Source organism: Canis lupus, chromosome 24 (assembly GCF_048164855.1).
Source record: "Canis lupus baileyi chromosome 24, mCanLup2.hap1, whole genome shotgun sequence".
Lineage (NCBI taxonomy): Eukaryota > Metazoa > Chordata > Mammalia > Carnivora > Canidae > Canis > Canis lupus.
This window is the reverse complement of record NC_132861.1, coordinates 43,670,337-43,685,049: the sequence shown is the minus strand read 5'-3', so window position 1 is coordinate 43,685,049 and position 14,713 is coordinate 43,670,337. Positions and strand designations below refer to the sequence as shown.

General features: G+C 45.3%; 1 protein-coding gene across 1 annotated transcript in view; it reads left to right on the top strand.

The window, feature by feature from the left end:
• Window positions 1-14,713, top strand: part of DNER (delta/notch like EGF repeat containing) — a 311,266-nt gene that overhangs the window by 133,893 nt on the left and 162,660 nt on the right. The window contains exons 2-4 of the mRNA XM_072796556.1: window positions 697-996; window positions 3,388-3,482; window positions 6,167-6,333. Coding sequence (XP_072652657.1) covers window positions 697-996; window positions 3,388-3,482; window positions 6,167-6,333 — 562 coding nt within the window. The remainder of the gene's footprint in view (window positions 1-696; window positions 997-3,387; window positions 3,483-6,166; window positions 6,334-14,713) is intronic.

Below are 14,713 nucleotides of genomic sequence, written 5' to 3'. Positions count from 1 at the left end.
ACCCAGCCACGATCACATTTCTCTATGATCCCCCTCCACGATAACGAGATAGAAACTCTCGAAAAATCCTGCCTCCCGTGAGTGTCCCCCAATGCTCTGCTCTGGCTGACAGCTGTCATGCAGGCCGATCATTTTTGGAAGATTTGATTCAATAACGTCACCTTAAAAAAGGGTTGTTCAGCAGGTAGAGATCGGGAGACGTAGGTAAGCATCCTCTTTAGGGGAGAGAAGTTACTTTGGGCAGTCATGTCTCCTAAGGCAACCTTGCAAGGGTCCAGAAGGTGCAAAAGGAGGTTCCAGTTTAGATCCTTAGTGTCATTTGTCGTGTGACTGGCCGGCCAGAGTCTCAACATTGGCATCTTCCTAATGAGCCTCGGTTTGAAATGTTCTTGCCCTAGAAAATTCTTCTCAGTAACGTTTTCCCAAAACCAACGTTATTTAGGGACTTGGGTTTGGGGAAGCTCTTCCCCTAGGTACATTCTTGCTGGTCGCCTGTTCTGCGTGGAAGGGTTAATGTTAGGATGACCTTGGGGGGCACCCCTATGACAGCACCAGTAGTTAGAGACACGTAAACCGCCGGTTCTGCAGGAACACAGTTTCCTAGAGCAGCAGCTCCGAGACACGGAGCTAATTGCCCAGCGAAGGCAGCGCTTTCTTACGAAGGCATAATTGACCCATTTGTTGGTCTCATTTCAGCTCGTGGCAGATCCTTGTGCCAGCACCCCTTGTCACCATGGCAACTGCAGCAGCAGCGGCTCCCAGGGCTACCTCTGCGTTTGCAACGAAGGCTATGAAGGTCCCAACTGTGAACAGGCCCTGCCCAGCCTCCCCGCCAACGGCTGGACCGAGTCCATGGCCCCCAGGCAGCTGCAGCCTGTCCCCGCCACCCAGGAGCCCGACATCATCCTGCCCCGCTCTCAGGCCACCGTGACCCTGCCCACCTGGCAGCCCAAAACAGGGCAGAAAGTTATAGAAATGAAATGGGATCAAGTGGAGGTGAGAACATTTTGTTGCATATGTTGTTATGTAAGGAACCGGAGCGGTTTAAAGGATTCCAGGGGTCCTGACGTGGGCATGGAGATGGAAGACCTTTGGGGCACCTGGGTGGCTCAGTGGTTGAGCATCTGCCTTCGGCTCACGTTGTGATCCTGGGGTCCTGGGATCGAGTCCTGCATCTGCTTCTCCCTCTGCCTACATCTCTGCCTGTCTCTCTGTGTCTCTCATGAATAAATAAATAAAATCTTAAAAAAAAAAAAAAGGAAGACCTTGAAGTTACCCCCTTGACAAGGTACCGTGTCTGACTTTGCCATCTGCACCTATGTGTGGGAGCTCTCATTCGGTTACACGAAGGAGGCTTTTCAATTATGACTGTTTGGGGGGCATACAAAGAGTCAGCAAGGAAAGAAAATGAATGAAATTATTTTCTAGAACGATATCCATATACATTTCTGTGAGAGAATCTCGGATTGGGGGCAGACCCTCCACCCTTGACCTAATTCTCCTTAATGTTATGCTTAACTTCTTGTTTGTTTATTATTTGGTGTCTTGCAGCCCATATGATCTTAACCTGAGACACTATTAGTGATTTTTAGAATATTTTGAGAATGCCTTTGGGAATGCAATTTCTGAATTTTATCTATTTTGGCAGGGACGGATTCTGTTTATTGATTCTTGTCCAGGCTGGGTTTGGCTTGTATTTTCAAGCTCATTGAAGGTCTCATTTTGAGGAATTTCCAGCAGACCCTTGACGATTAACATATAAGATAAGTTTGCTAGCTAGGAGAGTTGGGAAACAAATCCAGATCATGACTTTGAGGTGACATGGAAAGAGTGTAATTCCCTTCTGTATCTTGTATTTTATGTGACATCCTGTGATTGTATGTCATTACTGGTTTTGTAGCTTAAATGACAAAACACATAGATCTTGTGTAGCACTTTTAGAGTCAAGGGATATGTCTAGAAATTTCCTTTATTGTTGCGAAAGAGACAAGACTTCATTTCTTCTTTTATTTTCTTGGATTGTTCTAACCCGTTGACCCATTTCTTTTTTCATGGCCACCCAATTTATGAAGGCCATATTCCGACTGCAGGGCAGTGTTTTCAGCCTGCCTGAAAAAAACTGAACATGTTCTGATTTCAGACTTTTAATAAATGCTTTGAAGTTTTGGTTTTAATTCCTCCTTGCGGAATGACTCACTTCTTGAATGTGAACTAGATTTGATTCTACATTTATCAAGGAAGTGTCCCTTAAAGAAAATTTCTCCCCAGCCGGCCGGCCATTGTAATCTATTTATTTAAAGACATGCTATCCTACAGTTGGTAAATGTAGAAAGATAGGCCTCATATTCCTGTCATGCTGTAACTTCTTAGGCTATTCAAAAAGCAGGTTAAAAGTTGCCAGAGGAAGATGGGGATACAGTTGGGTTTCCCCTTTTTACGAAGCTAACGATGCTTCAGAAACGTGAAGCTATTTGGAGCCTCTAAGGAACTCAAATGGAATGTCACAGTTGCCAATTAACACAAATTTAGCAAGTCGGACTTGCATCTTTGAATATCCATGGTGGGCGGTGGGCTTTCTCCCCGGCATTTGACTACCAGCCCTTCTGGATCATAAATTCTAAGTGTCGGGTGTGGATGGAAGTGCCGAGAATTTCTGTATTGTTCTCAGTTAATTCACTGATGATGGATACATTTAATACCCCTTTGTTTTGACTCTCCTGGGTGAAGACAGTGCTCACAGCATGAGGAATAAATGAATAAATTGGTCCGAACCACCTCAGTGGACACGGCTCCGGTGTTCACAGTTGTGTTTTCTGAAGAACACGATTGTTCCCCTCATTGAGCTCCTTTTTTTGTACACATTGGCATGTTGCTACCTAAAAAATGAAGGTGTAGTCCACGGGGGAAGAAATAGGCAGCTTCCCAGTTCGCTGGCTTTAGCAGGTGCTTCCTGAGACCCACCTCTGGACAGAGCAGGGTCACTCAGACCAGGTGCTTCTTGCTTGTTGCTCGTTCTGAGGCTTGTTCTCCTGGTTTATGCTGCTGCATGCAGGCCAGTCCTTAAGGGCTGCTTTCTTGTTCTGTAAGCATTTAGCCCCTCATTACCCCAGACTGAGCATAGAGCAGAGGCCAGTGACTGCTTAGGAACTGGAAAACAGTATCCTACCAGTTAGAGCACCCCAGGGATTGGTAGATGGCTCTCAGGAAAGCTTTTGCATTTCAGAAAATCAGATGGCAAAGCTTTTCTTTTGAGTTTGTAAGGTTTCACTTGTCCCCTGTCTGTCTCCACCTCCGTGTCATCTAAAGGCAGCTCATGGGATTTTTGCTTTGTAATATTATCTTGCATTACACCCCGATGACTTATTTATCCCTTTTCTTCCCCTCCAGGTGGTCCCAGATATTGCCTGTGGGAATGCCAGTTCTAACAGCTCTGCCGGTGGCCGCCTGGTGTCCTTTGAAGTGCCACAGAACACCTCAGTCAAGTAAGAACACCCACAGTTGGAAACCGTGAAGCTCGGTACTGGGGACTGTAAGCTGGGTTGTGCCCATCTGTGTAACTGGTCAGTCCAGTGAGAATCATGGATGAGGTTCCATGTGGAGATGTGGCCTATATCACTCAAAACCCAGAAGGACCTATTTCAGGGGAAAATATTGCAGTGGGGATCCAGAATTGTGGAATTGTGTGGGATGAGTAAGGTGGGCGATCAGAAACCCTGAGGCCTTGCATAAGATCCAGAGCCAGAGCCTTCACTTCCCAAATGACTTTTGCTTCTGGAATGCTTTGGCCCCTTATGATTTTAATGGACCATTGGTTGAATTCATGTGTATAATTTATTTATTTATTTTTAAAAAATATTTATTTATTTGACACAGAGAGAGAATAAGGAGGGGGAGTGGCAGGCAGAGGGAGACAGAGAAACAAGCTCCCCACGGTGCAGGGAGCACAGTGCAGGGCTCTATCCCAGGACCCTGGGATCATGACCTAAACCGAAGGCAGATGCTTAATCGACTGAGCCACCCAAGTGCCACCCCATGTGCATAATTTAAAATCCAAACATTACAATTTCATTTTTAAAAACATGCATCTGGAGAGAGAGAGGGTTGGTTTGGTTTTGGTTTAGACTTAAACTCTTTTGAATTACATACTGCCCACTGTCACAGGGAAGAGCAGGGCCTGAGCACCTGCTGTGTGGCAGGTGACCTACAGGTGGGGCTGGAGCCAGGATGGAGCTGTGACCCAGGGCTGCTGACACTCCCTCTGCTCATCCTTCTTTGTTGCAATTACCCTCCCCACCGCTACCCAACCCCATGCGACCGAATGGGAATTTGCTGTCCAGTCTTCAGAGATTTTAGAAGACCGAGGGACACCTGACCCTGGGCGAGCTAGTGCTCGGCATCAGCTCCCTTTGAAGAGGGCAGTGGGCACTATAGACCTCTAACATTTATACAGAAGCATTTGTGCCCTCCTTGCCCCAAAATGTTTGGAAGGAGGGACTTTGTTACATTGCTCCTGCATCCCCTCCCCTGGAGACTTGAACTCACTCTGCTGGGGGTTAGAGCCAGGATGGGCAGTGAACCCAGCCCAAGGAAGAAGTCCCCCTGGGGTTGGGGAGAAAGGCGTGGCCTCTGAGGCAGCTTCCAGTTCCACCAGCAGGGGGACCCCGGTCCTAGTGTTTCGCTGCTTGTCCAGAGCCAGCTTTAGGGAAATCAGGATCTGTAGTTTCCTTTAAGTTTATGAAACCATCTCCTAGCACTCTCCTGTCTGGCTCATATGATCTTACTTTCACAAGTCTTTCCAAATAGTTTTTTTTTATAGGATTTTATTTATTTGAGAGAGAGCACAAACAGGGCGGAGCGGCAGAGGGAGAGGGAGAAGAAGGCTCCCCGCTGAGCTGGGAGCCCCATGTGGGGCTCAATGCAGGGCTTGATCCCAGGACCCCAGGATCATGACTTGAGCCGAAGGCAGACGCATAACCGTCTGAACCACTCAGCGCCCCAGATAGTTCTAATCTTCTATCCCTTTAGATGCTTTTTGTTTTTTCTCCTCTCAACAAACTTAAAGTTCTCCAAGATCCTCCTAGGCTGCAGGCCTGGGCAAAAATAGCAGGCTGACCCAGGCTGAGTAAGATGGGAGTGCTGAATAACCTCTGGATGCCCTGAATTCACTTGTAAGGCTTGCTCGCCGCCCCTGGGACTTTCATTTATTCATGAATTCAACCTTTGATCAAACCCTGATTGAACATCCTGCTGCAAGCCAGGAGCTCTGCCCTCGGAGTACACAGATCTTCTCGTAAGAGCTGGTTCTCCAGGAGCACGAGGAGGGAAGAGGCAGCTGCGGGGTGGTGGGAAGACAGGGAGGGTCTCAGACAGAAGAGGTGACTCAGGCTGAGCCTTGCAGAAAGGCACGTTAGCCAGGCACACGGGGTGCAATGGCTGGGAGCTGGGACAGCACCTGCTTGGGAAGGGACAGTAGCTGCATGTTGGGGGAGCGTTGGCCTGTAAGGTGGGAGTTGTGGGGTTTTGGATTGAAAGGGGAACCGAGGCCAGGGCTGATTTGCTTTCTAGCATCTCATTCTTTGATTTTACGCTGGAAAACAAGCAAAAGGCAAGAGAAGCCTGAAGCATGGGAGGTGACACACTTTTGCTTATGTTGGCAGCACAGCTCAGGTGGCCGTTTGGGGACGCGCGGCACGTTTATAGTAAATTCAAGCAGGGCTCCAGATTGTGTGAATGTGGAAGGATTTGTCCCCAGAAGAACTCCATATGCCCTTTATTATTGGTCACAGTTGTTACTCAAAGGGGGATTGTCTTGTGGTCTATTTTGTTTTTGTTCTAAAGATTTTATTTATTTTATTCATGAGAGACACAGAGAGAGAGGCAGAGGCATAGGCAGAGGGAGAAGCAGGCTCCCCATGGGGAGCCCGATGTGGGACTCGATCCTGGGACTCCATAATCATGCCTGAGCTGGAGGCAGTTGCTCAACCACTGAGCCACCCGGGTGTCCTTCTTGTGGTCTATTTTGAAGCCCATGGGGGCCTTTGTAATGATTTCCTGAGACCTTTGCGGGTGTACGTGTCATCTTATTTTTATTTGTCACTTTGTCGGACTGGTTCTAAGATGAATTTTTCTGAAAGGGGCTCCTGGTCTACCTCCTTCCTATTTTCAGAATTCGGCAAGATGCCACTGCGTCGCTGATCTTGCTGTGGAAGGTCACGGCCACGGGCTTCCAACAGTGCTCCCTCATCGATGGGCGGAGTGTGACTCTCCTGCAGGCCCCCGGGGGCCTGGTCCTCCTGGAGGAGATGCTGGCCTTAGGGCACAACCACTTCATCGGTGAGTTAATGAGCTACCTGAGACACACCTGCTTTGGCCCGACCTGGGTTCGGTGTTTCCAGATGGTGGGTGGGGCATTATGCTCAGATAATCTGAGTCCTAGACATCAGCTCTATTTCTTCCATTTTAGGTGAGGTTTTGCTTATGATCAACATGGATTTCTAAGCTAGCATGTCCCCTGTGACTCAGCATGGAAAAAGCATGTGCTCTGAACCCCTGAGACTGTGTCCCAGCTCCAGACAGGGCAACATGGATGTGTGACCTTTGGCACTTTAGAGCTCAAACCTGCTTCCTTTTGGACTCTAGTCTGCTTCCTCTAGGACTAGTGGGCAACCTGACACACTGAATGTTGGTCTCTCAGAAAAACCCTGTTGTCACCTGATTCAGGCCTGACCTAGGATGCTGGGCACAGCCCTTCAGAAGCCATTTGCTACATCTGAACCTCTGACTCAGAAGCAGCATGGAGAACTCCCTTTGGGGTTCCTCTTCCCCACACTCATCTCCTGGGTCACTTTTGACTCTTCACTTTCCTGAATATACTTAAATCTGCAGTTTATCCTTCCCTAAACTATTACATTCCCCAATTCCTCTGCCCTAGAGTAGAAATGGTCCTCATAAAACGAGATGCATCCCCCTGCCCCACTGTCCTCTGCTCCTCCCAAAGGCTACACATGGGCAATTTCCAGAAGACCCTTCCCCTGGTTGGCATTCTGACCATATCCCACGTTGTCTTCATCCCTCACCCAGCACTGAGCATCTTTGGGGTTGGAACGTGTAACTCCTGCCCCTTAGCAGACCGCGTATCATCAGCTGCTTTATCAAAGCTTGTTGCTCATGCAGCCTCAACTTGACACAAGCTCAAGTTCAGATTCTAGCCATCCCAGTCCTGTGCACCCCAGCAGCCCCCTGCATCCTGCTGTTAATAACCCCTCCTGTCTGGTCATATATTCCAACAGCCTTCCCCTGGAGAGGGGCAGAGACAGTGTTTGCCTCTCAGGGACATTGTGAGGGTTCAGTGTGATAATGGATGCGAAGGTGCACATCACAAACGTTAGGGATGATTCTAGGTTACTTAGAGTACTCTATTTTTTTTTTTCCTGAGATATACTACATATTTTACTAAATTAAGTGGAAAGTATACAGCAGGACATACTCTCTAAGATATATGTTTAATGGAGATATAATGAAGATAAACTGGTAAAATGAAATGCTCGGCTCTTTGTAATTCGTATTGTATTTTTATTTGATGGACCTTCCTCTGATAAGAAGGCCATTTCCCAGTCGTTGGAAATCCAACTGAAGTGTGGGTTGTGGGGAGCAGGGATTTCACTGGGTGGAGAAATCAGGGTGGGGAAAAGAGGGTGGGGTCTTTAACTTCAGCCTCCTATTTGTCTGTTCAGATGGATATTGGATTACCAGCACGATATAATATTGCCCAAGTCAAATCTAAATTTTACTCCCCCAAACGTTGCGAGTAACTGTTATTTCCTTTCTCTGTCTGTTGTAATAATTTATCTACAAGTTTATAGTTTGTATATTTTGGTAAAGAGTTCCAATTTTTCTTTTGTATTGATTTTTTAAGTTTTCCTTTTTTAGTGGATTAAGCTGTCTTAGGACATGGAGCTAACGTTTCACAAAAATGTATGTGCTACCACCACTCTTTATTTAAAATGTCATTAGTGTTACCAGAAGATATCCATTTGAAATGTTAGCTTACGCTTGGTATCACCTTTGGTTGTAACATAATTATAACTTCAGACTGATGTTGGGGGTAAGGATGGAGATCCGTAAGGATGGGTTTTCTAGCACTGATATAATTTAATACTCTTGAGATTCAAGGAATTTTATGAACTCCAACAGAATTTGGGCTCATTTTGCTAATAAAAAAATTTCACAGAAAAAAATTTATTTATTTATTTATTTATGATAGTCACAGAGAGAGAAAGAGAGAGGCAGAGACATAGGCAGAGGGAGAAGCAGGCTCCATGCACCGGAAGCCCAATGTGGGATTCGATCCCGGGTCTCCAGGATCGCGCCCTGGGCCAAAGGCAGGCGCCAAACTGCTGCGCCACCCAGGGATCCCCACAGAAAAATTTTTTATCTTGGGTTGAAGTGTATTGCTCCTTAGAGGAATAATTTTTAAAAATTTCATTGGGTATATTAATAACTAAATTAAGGATTTTTTTTTTCTCAAGACTTAGATGCAGGTTATGATACGGAGACAGGGATTTTGAGTAACAGCCTTTATTTCTCTAAACTGTTATTTTCCATGTGGAAAATTTGTGCTATCTTTTTAAATTTCCCAAGTAGAACATTTTAAATGTTTCATGCATCTTTGTATTGGAGCTCACAGTCTTTCAGTGTTCTTCTTTTTTAAGGTAGGGGACAGTCTCGTCACCAGCTCCTTCTGAGGAAGAATGGCTGGCCTCCTCACAGTGCAAGACTGCCTACACCTACACACTGCCAGCCACTTCCTTTACGAGATCTTTTTATCTTAAAGAAACAAGATTTACCTTTTGTAATCCTCTTGGAAGTCTTATGCTTTACTACAGTGACATGTGTTTGATGCTCTTTTTGTTTAATTCTTTTTAAAGGCGGCTTCTTAAAAATGATTCATTTTTACAACACTGGGCTCTCTAGAAATGAATACATTTTAGCTAGGGACCGAGAGACTCTTCTGAAGAGCACAACAGCATTCATTTGACAGATGAACAAGTGGAGGCCAGCGCGGGTGAGAGAAAGCTTCTTCCACGCCAAAGGGATGGTAAAGTTCTGGAGTCGTGGTGCTGTGTCCTAGTCACTGCCGCTCCTTTCTAGAAAGAAAGGCACTTGCAGGAATGGACTGTCTCCTCTCTGCCCCTCACTCTCAGTGCATTCCACATACAGAATCAATGACCAAAGGGATTTTAATATTTCTGCGCAGCAGAGTGGAGGAGTCCCTTCTGTGGCTTTGGGAGAGAAACTTGGTCACTGTTGCCTGCTTTACCCAAATATTCTTTCTTTTTCTTTTTTGAAGATCTTATTTATCTATGAGAGACAGAGAGAGGCTGAGACATTGGCAGAGGGAGAAGCAGGCTCCCCACAGGGAGTCCGATGCAGAACTCGATCCCAGAACCCCAGGGTCACGACCTGAGCCAAAGGCAGACGCTCACCCGCTGAGCCACCCAGGTGCCCCTACCCAATAGTCTTTCTAAAAGTCTCTTGCCAAGAGCCTGTTAATGTTCTGCATGTCTGATAATGTACTTATATTTGACCAATTTCAGTAACACTCCATTAGATTTTTAAAAACAGTTCCCCTTTGTTACCATTGCATTATGAATATTTATACTCTTTCATGGAAAGAAACGATAGAAGATCTCACGAAGCGTGTGGCTCTCCCTTCTGTGCCTCAGTGCGTCAACCCCTTTTCCTCTGTGTTGTCATCCGGTATCAACACTGCTGCCTTCTCCTTAATCATTTCCTCTGCTTTCCCTAAATATGCTTCTCTCAACTGAGTTATTTGCTTTACGCAATGTTTTGAGGTCAGTAACTAAATTGACCTTTGAGTAGCCTTGGCTGCTCGGTGGCCAGCAGCCAAGGTGTGTGTGTGAGCTCACTGAGTGGTTTATCTATCTGATGGCTCGTGTCCCCAGATAGGAAGGATGCATGGTTCCAGTCGCATTTCTGTAACAAGCAGTTGTTTGTCTTATGTAAGGGTTTCTGTTGCTGTTTTTTTTTTTTTTTTCATTTTTCACTTGGAATTGCTTGGACGCATTGCTGTGATTAGACACTCTCAGGGGTGAGGGCCACAGCCTCTGTGTGAAAACATTTACTCAGGGTGAAAGCGCCGTTGTTGGACTCCTTTTCTAGGCTTTTCTTTCTCTGGTCACCTGCCCTTAGGCACATCTCCCGGTGCTTCTCCTTGGGAAACTCTATTCACCCCCCTGCCTGTCCTGTCCCCATCTGGACCTCCCCGCTCCCCTGCCTTCTCCATACCTCAGCCCTCCTGTCCCCTGCATCTCTTTCTCTCCAAGGCTTCATTTAAACTCTCCTTATTTAGAGTGGTTTAGGAGAAAAATGGCCAGCCAAAAATTCTAGTCTACGTAGATTCTCCAATCCTCTTAAACTCTCATAAATTCTTAAAGACACATAGACAACCCTGGAATATTCTCATGGTTCTTCTTTTGATCAGAAAGCTCAGGCTGGGCATGTCCCCTTTACCTATACTTCTGTTTACCTGCTGGTTCAGAGAAACCCCGCTTTTCCCTTCACATCTTTCTCTTTTCTAATCCAAAACTGTTGTCACCACCATCTGAAATTTTCTTTCTTTCCGCATCTTTGAAATTATTTTCATTTTGATCTAGTGCATTCTCTTACATGATCATTCTTTTTTGTATAATTTCTAGTACATTTTTAACGTCTAATTTATCTCGTAAAAATAAGTGCATTTTTAAAAAGATTTTATTTATTTATTCATGAGAGACACAGAGAGGGAGAGAGAGAGAGGCAGAGAATAAGTGCATTTTTATGTTTAATCCACACCAGTGGCATTTCATTTGCAACCTACTAAAAAGCTGCTCCTAGGGTTTGAGATCTGCTTTAAGTTCACAAAGAAATGAATGATGCAACCTGTAGCTCATAGCAATGCCCTTGTAGGAGCTGGGCTTGCTTCCTCAGGATTACAGCTACTAAATTAGCCACAGAACCCTAGAAATAATGACTTCTAGGTCTTTGTAACGGATGTCTTAACTAGATTAGAAGTTTTCCCATTCTGCCTATGACCCTTTTGTGCCTCCCGGGAGCTGCAGAGCACTTTGCGTTTCCTTGATTCTATATTTTCAGCTTAAAAAGATTCTTGTCTTGCAAAATGGTTTCTAAAGCAGCATGTTCTCTTTATTTTCTTCTCTTGACAAATAAGAAGGAATAATGCAGTACTTTAGTAGGTACAATGAAGGTTGAGATTTTTCCTTTGGTAAGACGGCACTGATGCAATGGTCCTTCATAGCCTCAGGCTTTAGATCTTCATGGATTTATCCTCACTGGCATCATGATTGGAGATATAGTCTTTTGTAGTCTAACAGTTTATACGGACTTTTTTTTTTTTAATTTTTATTTATTTATGATAGTCACAGAGAGAGAGAGAGGCAGAGACACAGGCAGAGGGAGAAGCAGGCTCCATGCACCGGGAGCCCGACGTGGGATTCGATCCCGGGTCTCCAGGATCGCGCCCTGGGCCAAAGGCAGGCGCCAAACCGCTGCGCCACCCAGGGATCCCCGGACTTTTTTTTTTAATAGCAAAATTTTTTTTAAAAAGGTTTTATTTATTTGAAAAACAGAGCACAAGCAAGGGGAGTGGTAGAGGGAGAAGGAGAAAAAAGCAGACTTCCTGCTGAGCAGGGAGCCCAATGGAGGCTTGATCCCAGGACTCCGGGATCATGACCTAAGCCAAAGGCAGATGTTTAACCAACTGAGCCACCCAGGCATCCCAGAGTTTTTAACAAAGGACCAACTGATGCTTTATTCTTAGGCAAAAATTTCTAATCTGAGCTCAGTTGGACCATGGTTTTATGGCAGCCCAGGTGTTCAAAGGTCACTTTTTGAGAATCCCATGAATCTGCTGCACTAGAGATTTTTTATGTATTTATGCATTTTTCTTAGGACAGAGCCAAAAAGTTCATTAGATTGTCAAAGATAGGAGTCCAAAATATTGAGAACCACCACTTTAAGCACTGCGTGTGGTCATGTGAGAGTACATAGGCTTTTTCAACATTTTCTGCTCATTTAGTGTTGTTTCTTTTGAAAATAATATCTGCTTCCAATGTCCTCATACCAAGAAACGGAACCTCCTTTTATTAAGTTACACTTGCAGGCAGCAGGGCTGTGAGAAATACTCAGTTCTGCGTTAGTTTAGAAAATGTGCATTGCATGCCTCTCATTTCCCAAGCACTGTGCTAGCCTGGAAATGCAAAGGTGATTTAGGTGTGGTCTTCTGAGTGAATGGGGCAACACAGACAGAAACAAGTGTCATAGATAAGACACGTGCAAAAGGGGCACAGGATTCAGAGGAAGGAGCGGCTAGCTGCCAGAGGGAGGTAGGGCGGGCCAAGTGCTCTCCTTGGATATACAAAGTGCAGTGTATGGCACTTTGATGGCACGGGAGTCTGTGTTGTTAAGATAATTTAATAATAGTGCTAGAAATTGATTAACGGCCATCACAATAGGATTTCATTTCAGCTTGCCTGTGACAGAAAATCCTATCCATTCCTCCAACTGCCTCTCATCTTGGATATGAACAAAGTTATATAAAGTTAAGCGCTTCAGGTGTGAATCTTATTTCCTGGGTTCTCTTCACTGGGCAAAGGAGGACCACACCAATCAGGGCAAGGGTGGTGGGCAGTATTCAAACAGGAAAAGTTCCAGTAGAAAAATAGGGACAGGAGATTTCTTAACATCGCAGTTTGGCGGGAGAGCTTCCCAAAGTCATGCATAGTGGCCAATATTAATTTTTTTGCACGTGCCTATTTTAGCAATTTAGACCTCAGACCTCTAGGCCATTTCTTGATGAATTCTTTTGTTTGTCAGGAGTGAAAAATAACCAGGGGATAAATTGGCCAGACACTGGCCCTCCCCATCTGCCATACTTCTCCATCTTGTTCGTGGCTAGCTTCCAGCTGTGTGTGACCACCCTGTGGCAGTGAGGACCATGTGGCTCCAGCATCTGGCTCCGCGTGGAAGACACGGAGTGGCAGGGAAGGGCTGTGAGGAGGAAAGGGCTAGGTCTAGGCCAGGGCTTGCCAGAAGCAAGGGTTCCCATGAGGAGTAAAAGATGCTTCATATATGTTTTCCTCTTCCTTGTCGGAAAAGCCACAGGGGGATGCAGAACGAAACTGGTAATTCAGCTCTTGCAACTGCAAAGATTTTATGGCCTGCTTATCTCTCTCCCGCACACTCTTTAAGTTATATTTTTCCTGCCTCTGATGTCCATTTTAATTTGTATTTCACTCTTTAATGGTATACATTTTCTGTGAGCTCCTCAGATCTTTTGGAATAAGTTAGGCTATAAAGAAAGACGATATTGGTTGGGGCACTTAAAATTTCAGTATATTCCTTTACTATACCTTGATAACACCTTCCTGATTATGATGTGTTATAGGGCCCTTGGAGTAAGGATGTGTATTTGCATCTTAGCTCTGACCCAGTAAAGTAGGGTTGGTTCTCAGAAGTCCTATAACTCGTCGTTCCCATAAGTAGGTTGCTATTGGACTTGTTTCTAAATTACCCCTGTAGAGACAGAACATGAGAGACTCCTAACTCTGGGAAACAAACTAGGGGGGGTGGAAGGGGAGGTAGGCGGGGGGTGGGGGTGACTGGGTGACGGGCACTGAGGGGGGCACATGATGGGATGAGCACTGGGTGTTATTCTATATGTTGGCAAATTGAACACCAATAAAAAATAAATTTATAAAAAAAGATATACTGGCAACTACAAAAAAAAATAAATTAATTAAAAAAAAATAAAAAAATAAATTACCCCTGTATTCTTGCGGTATCAGACCTTGCTTACTTGCATGAAGCCTTCAGGCTTCCTTTCTTTTGACCCTCTGCAAGTCATTCCCATACAAGCAGAATCTTTCTAGCCAGCTCCTATTTGTGAAGGAGAATGGAGTATACAACTTTACCATCTCAATCTGGGTTTCTGAGGTCTCTGGCCTCCTGGCTGTATGGTGAGCTGGAACCTTCCTCTCTAAGCTCATAGGCACTGAGCCTCCTCTGGCTCCCTGAGTGAAATCTGATTTCTTGCCAGCATAAGGTCCCACTGTCCCGGGGACCCCTTCACGACTGTCACCTTGTCTGACTACTGTTCTATGGTAGGTCTCGTCTCTGTGATCTGGACCCTTTGTGTCTTCTTGATACTCCTAGATGTTTTTCTCAGCTCTTGTATGCTGATGCCTGCCCATAGTGGGGCTGTTTAGTCCCTGCCTCTGAATCCTGTGGCTTGAATCACTGGTCACCTTTTTCAGATGTTCATCTGACCCGACCCTGCACATTCCTGTTTGATCATGTCTCTGGTATCATTTTCCCCTAGCTCTGTCTCCTGCTTTTTTTTTTTTTTTTTAAGATTCCATTTATTTTTTTGACACAGAGATTGAGAGCACAAGCAAGGGGAGTGGCAGGCAGAGACAGAGAAGCAGGCTCCCCACTCACCAGGGAGACCTATGTGGGGCTCAATCTCAGGACCCTAAGATCATAACCTGAGCCAAGAGCAGATGCCCAATTACCTGGGCCACCCAAGCGCCCCTCCTCCTGCTTCTTTTAACTCATGACATTTTTGCTTTACCAACTAAATCTCACTTTTCCTTCTGATAATCATTTTGTCAGCCAGCAGCACATAATGTAACAT